This window comes from Sinocyclocheilus grahami, unplaced genomic scaffold (genome assembly GCF_001515645.1).
Source record: "Sinocyclocheilus grahami isolate Dianchi unplaced genomic scaffold, SAMN03320097.WGS_v1.1 scaffold308.1, whole genome shotgun sequence".
Taxonomy (NCBI): Eukaryota; Metazoa; Chordata; class Actinopteri; order Cypriniformes; family Cyprinidae; genus Sinocyclocheilus; species Sinocyclocheilus grahami.
Window position 1 is genome coordinate 853,965 of NW_015505487.1, and position 5,503 is coordinate 859,467.

The 5,503-nt window shown below is 38.8% G+C and overlaps 1 protein-coding gene across 1 annotated transcript in view; it reads left to right on the top strand.

Annotated features, from left to right (window-relative positions):
- The window catches only part of LOC107601622 (pre-mRNA-splicing factor CWC22 homolog), a 59,547-nt gene extending 55,323 nt beyond the window's left edge, over nucleotides 1-4,224 (top strand). Inside the window, exon 21 of the mRNA XM_016293872.1 lies at nucleotides 3,304-4,224. Coding sequence (XP_016149358.1) covers nucleotides 3,304-3,881 — 578 coding nt within the window. The 3' untranslated portion in view covers nucleotides 3,882-4,224. The remainder of the gene's footprint in view (nucleotides 1-3,303) is intronic.
- The last annotated feature ends 1,279 nt before the right edge of the window (nucleotides 4,225-5,503 follow it).

The window sequence follows — 5,503 nt, forward strand, 5'->3', positions numbered from 1 at the left end:
GGGCTTGCGGCAACCACATGTGACGACCCCGGGCTGGACTCCGCTTCGTCCACGGTGAAAGCCGATCTGGCGATCGACACGCAATGTTGATGTATTTCCTCAGCGACCAGCACGGATCAGCTCTAGGCATGACGAAGCAGATATCGTCCTCTTTTGGAAGACCAAACAAAGTAGTTTCGCTTTCACAACGAAACACTCGGCAACAACAATACTACAGCGAGAATCAAAGTTACGCCGCCTTTCTTTGCGTGAACATTTGGGCTTATGCAAATCTTCCCACATAGTGAGGTAGATATGTGGGGGCGTGTTAGAACGAGCCGTTTTAGGTAGGTGGGGTTGACTCTCTTAACTTTTATAAAGAATATCTCTTTGGATTTGAGACTTTAGTCTTTGCAACTTTACAGATCTTTATGCACCAAGAGCTTGTAACACTCCAAAGAGAAAGGAAAAATTTAAATCGCATCATATGACCCCCATTTAATTTCTGCAACCATCAAGCTTTTATACACTTTGAAGCGCAGCACTGTTGATTTACATGCAAGCAGTCCATGATACGATGTTTCACCTGCAGTGAAACCGGCAGTGTATCTATTAACTTGATTAAATCACAGCCTTCACTATCACACTAAGCGATATTACGATATGGATTTTATTTCGTTATATCATGCAGCCCTACTTAATTCCCAACTTGAACATTCTTTTAATTTGCGCATGATTGCGTTGTCATAAGCACGACTAAAAATCAAATTTTTGTGGTTTAGATTGAATGGGAAGATTTGGATTGTTGACATTACAATGTGTCTGAAATACACTAAATTGTTGTATTGAACAAGAGCAGGGACAGTCCTGTTTTTCATCATAACTTTAAAACCTCTTTAAGTGTGAAAGAGAGTGTGGCCATTGGCCCAGTGCCTAATTATTCATGCCGTTCGTGTCTGGACTTGTCGTGAGATCTGTTTTGTGTTTGTTTTTCTTCCTTAATTATTCTGCTTATGGAGTGTTTTCCGCCTCCCTTCCTGAGCTCTGATGACGGGTCACTCATCAGCCTGCACTTCAGGACAGAGTGTCCACTTTGTAGATCCCATTACATAAATCCTCAAATTTTGCCAAGACTGGCTTTTAAAGCTGTTGTTTGTAAATGTCAAGAATTTCCTTTGTTTCAGCTATTTAGGATCCCTGCAGTCATGGAAAACCTGGAAAAATTGGGGAATTTTTAAAGTTTCCAGGCACATTTTTTTTGTCTTTAGTTTTGCTTAAAATATTTCCTGTTGAGTACAGTCTATATAACATGAAAGTCATAGACTGATTGATCCAAAGGGCAAAACCCTGATTTATTTAATAGATCGACATCCCAGCCAGGAATTGCTCATAACTAATTTCTTTTGAATTACGGCATGATTACAAACGCAGTTCTAAACACTTGTCCCCCCAATCTGCATGCAAATAAACACTTTTTATGGTTTCAGCACTGTGTAAAAATGATTATAATTAGATTTAAGAACAGGCCGATTCTGACAGAAGTCTGTGAGCCGCAGCTATTCAAGTGCAGTAATCTGTTCTCGAGGCTGTTAATGAAGTTACATTTTTAGAAGAGATGCGATGTCAGGCCTCTCATCTCCTCTCCTACCGTTTAATGAATGTTAATGGATGTTTATTGCTGCTTTTCAAGAAAGACATTCTTCCCGTTCTCTAACAGTTCCCTCCAACATGCATGTGCAAGTGTATTTAACCCTGCTCTTTTTTCTTTTTTAGGTGTAAACAAGTTAGTGGTTTGATCTTACTGACTTTATAGAAGTAGGTCAGGATGAGTGCTGCAGGTTCTCAAAATCTCACACACCATTCATGAATCGCAAAAAAATTTGTTATCTCAAATCTTAAATTATTAGTTGGAATCATCTAATGAGCTGTTTTGAATTGTCACTGTGTTTTATGTACTTAAAGTCAGCATGAAATTCATTTAAATGCATCGTTACTGGTCTTATTGTGAATGATTTATCTATGTATAGGTTTTATTTTTTTTACTTGTAAAGTCAAATCAAAAATTGAATCAAAGTTTAACTTCCAGTGAAACAACAGACTTCTCTCTGTTGAAATACACCAAGCTTGTCCAATCATTTCATCCATGTAAATCTTTCTTAAAATTTGCTGCAAGCTCGCATTCAGATCTGCCTCCATCCAATCAACAACTGATGCACAGAACTGAAGCTCCAGAAGGAAACACGATGCATTAAGAGCCAGGGGTGTAAACCTTTGAACAGAATGAAGATGTGTACCTTTTTCTTAAAAATCATATATTTTTTTTCATTTAGTACTGCCCCTCAGAAGCTACAGAAGATACTTACATGTTTCCCAGAAGACAAAATAAACTTCAAATTCATTCAGTTTTTCACCTCTGGCTCCTAATGCACGTGTTTCCTTCTGGAGCATCAGTGAGCGTTTGAACCTTCTGTAATAGTTGTGTATGAGTCCCTCAGTTGTCCTCAGTGTGAAAAGATGGATCTCAAAATCATCCAGTCACTGCTGAAAAGGGTTCAAATATGCAAGAGATCCTGGAAAACCAAAGAATTTGTGGGACCTGAAGGATTTTTCTGAAGAACAGTGGGCAGTTTAACTGTTCAGGACAAACACGGGACTCATGAACAGCTATCACAAAAAAAATAAAAATAAATAGACGGCTGTGGATCATCCAGGTAACAACACAGTATTAAGAATCAAGCGTATGTAAACTTTTGAACATGGTCAATTTGATAAATTCAGCTATTATTTATGGACTATATGTAAATGTCTTTTATGTTAAATATCTTATTCAGGTCAGAACTAAATAAAAAAAAAACATGCATTTTGTATGATCCCTCTTATTTTGGTAAAATAATTAAAATTTGCTGATACTGCAAAGTGTATGTAAAATTTTCATCACAAATGTACGTCATAATATACAAGAAAAGATCTGTCACTCAGGAATGCCATGCCAACTTGCTACTGTAAAAAAAAAAGCTTGCAACACTTGCCCCGCCTCCGGGGTCTTCTGATTGGTCCATTGTTTTGGAACTGACATTGATGAGCTGTGTTGTGTGTAAAAGTGGAAATTCTTTTAACTTGACACGGTGTCTTAAAAACGCGATGCTCATGTGCGAGACCGTGAATGAAAAAGTAGCGCATTAAAATGGAAAAACCATTTCTGTGTGAATGGCCCCTAAGGCCAATATGTAATCACAAAAGTGCAATCGGAACCACAATACCTTTCAATTCCTTTTCATTATCTTTGGTTCTACTGAACACTTAAGTTCTTCTCTCCCTTCACAGACTCCGACTCGAGGCAGAAGAAGGCCTCGGGCAAGAAAAAGGACAAGAACAAGGAGAAGAAGAGGTCCAGCAAGGCAGCAAACCAGCGATCTCCTCTGGAGGAGCAGCCCAGCAAGAGACACGAGAACCGACGGCAAGACGGCAGCAATGAGGACCGCCGTGGATCCGACAAGCACCACAGAGATTCTCGTCGCCGGGTACACGAGGACGAGTCACCCCCTGCTCGACAACAAGGAGAACCGGAGCGCGGGAGAGGACGTAAGGAGCAGCAGCACCACAGGCACGCTCAGGACCATGAAGACCGACAGCTGGATTCACGCAGGCACAAGGATGACGGCAAAAATTCCCGAGCGGACAAGGACAAAGATAGATGCCGAAGCAGAGATCAGGAGCCTCTGCAGCGGAGCCGGGACAGGCCAAAGTCACGAGAGAGGAGCCGCAAAGAGATCGACTCTGGGGACTCGTACAGGAACAGCTTGGAGAGGGCGGACAAAGAGAACAGGCATTCTGACAGATACAAAGAGTCCAGGAGGAAAGACGAGAGGAGCAGGGACAGCTCACCGAGGAGACACAGATAGCCGCCTGAAGGAAGACAGAATAAAATCGTAATATCGTACCAATTTTGAGCCGTTCCTCGTTCACTGTCGCTTTCACCAATGTGCTTTTGCTTAGCCTCTGTGTTTATTATACAGTAAAACATAATGATTTTTTTGAGCAGTCGTTGAAAGGACTCGTGGAAATGTACCATACACACACTGATGCTGTGTAAGCCAGGTGTTCCTGAAACAATTTTAGCGGTTAAACGAGGCTGTGCTCATATTGTCGGGGACATTTTGTATTTTGTGTATCCTTGCCCAATAGTATTTTTGCTGTTGTTTTGGAAGCAAGATTAAAGATGACATTTGCTATAAATTTAAAAGGTTCTCTGTGCTTATTAAAGCCACGTTTGATTCAAAACCAGTTAGGAAAATAAAGATATATCATGATGATTTTGCTAGCAATATATCGTTCAACATAAAGGCACCAAAGCTGAATATATTTGATCAAAAATACAGTAAAACCAGTCATTTTGTGAAATAATATAACATTTTTAAATAACAGTCTATACTATTTTAGTATATTTAGAAATGTAATTTATTCCTGTGATGCAAAGTGGAATTTTCAGCATCATTACTCCAGTTTTTTGTGTCATGTGTTCCTTCAGAAGATCATTCTAATGATCCTTCTAATATGCTGATTTGGTGCAATGTTGAAAGCAGTTGTGCTGCTTAGTATTTTTGATAATCAGCTTTTTGATATTAAAATTTTAATATCAGTGCATCCCTACGCAAATATGGTATGTGCAAATACGGTATTTCCAAGGTTGATTCTTTTGTCAATTTCAATTAATCGATTCAAAATTATTTATTTAATTTGCAGCACACAAATATATTTATATCTTGGTGGCGGTTTAATGATGTTTATCAAGAATATCAAGATATGTATATTTTTCAGTATTTCAGCCAGCCCTAACTGCTCAGATTCTCATTTTACAGGAAATACTACAAATAAAAAAATTATTTTTTTGACTTTATTATTATTTATTTATATATTTCTCAGTAGATGATCTATCTGTTTGTAGCTCATGTCAGTGTTAGGGCTTAAGTAAAGTAGCATTTCTGTGGTACACAATCAGTTCGGTGTTGCGCCTAGTGTAATGCACCACATCTGATTTCTGTCGCATCTCATTTCCGATGCACTGATTTCTTCACAGTGTTTCAAACAGCATGCTGGCATTGGAGATGAAGCTACTTTGCATTCACTGTTTTCTGCCGTGCTGCCCTATAGGATTCACATCTGCCGTGACCTTCAGGGGTAACAGCCTAGACTGCATAAGCGAAGCCCGATATAGGAACAGCCCTTTTCTTTGTAGCCGATGTTAATGGGATGCAGGACAAGCCCACTGGGATTGTAAAGCAGCAAAACGCATATGAATTAAAGGTCACCAATAGAGAGCTGCCAGTCAATTCAGAGAGGAAGGATCCTGTATGGTTTGCTCAGATCACTTTTGCCCATATATATATATATATATATATATATATAGCATATATGGTACACTAATATATAATGAATTAATTATACAGTATCATTCATATATATATATATATATATATATATATATATATATATATATATAGTATCTCACAGAAGAGAGCACACC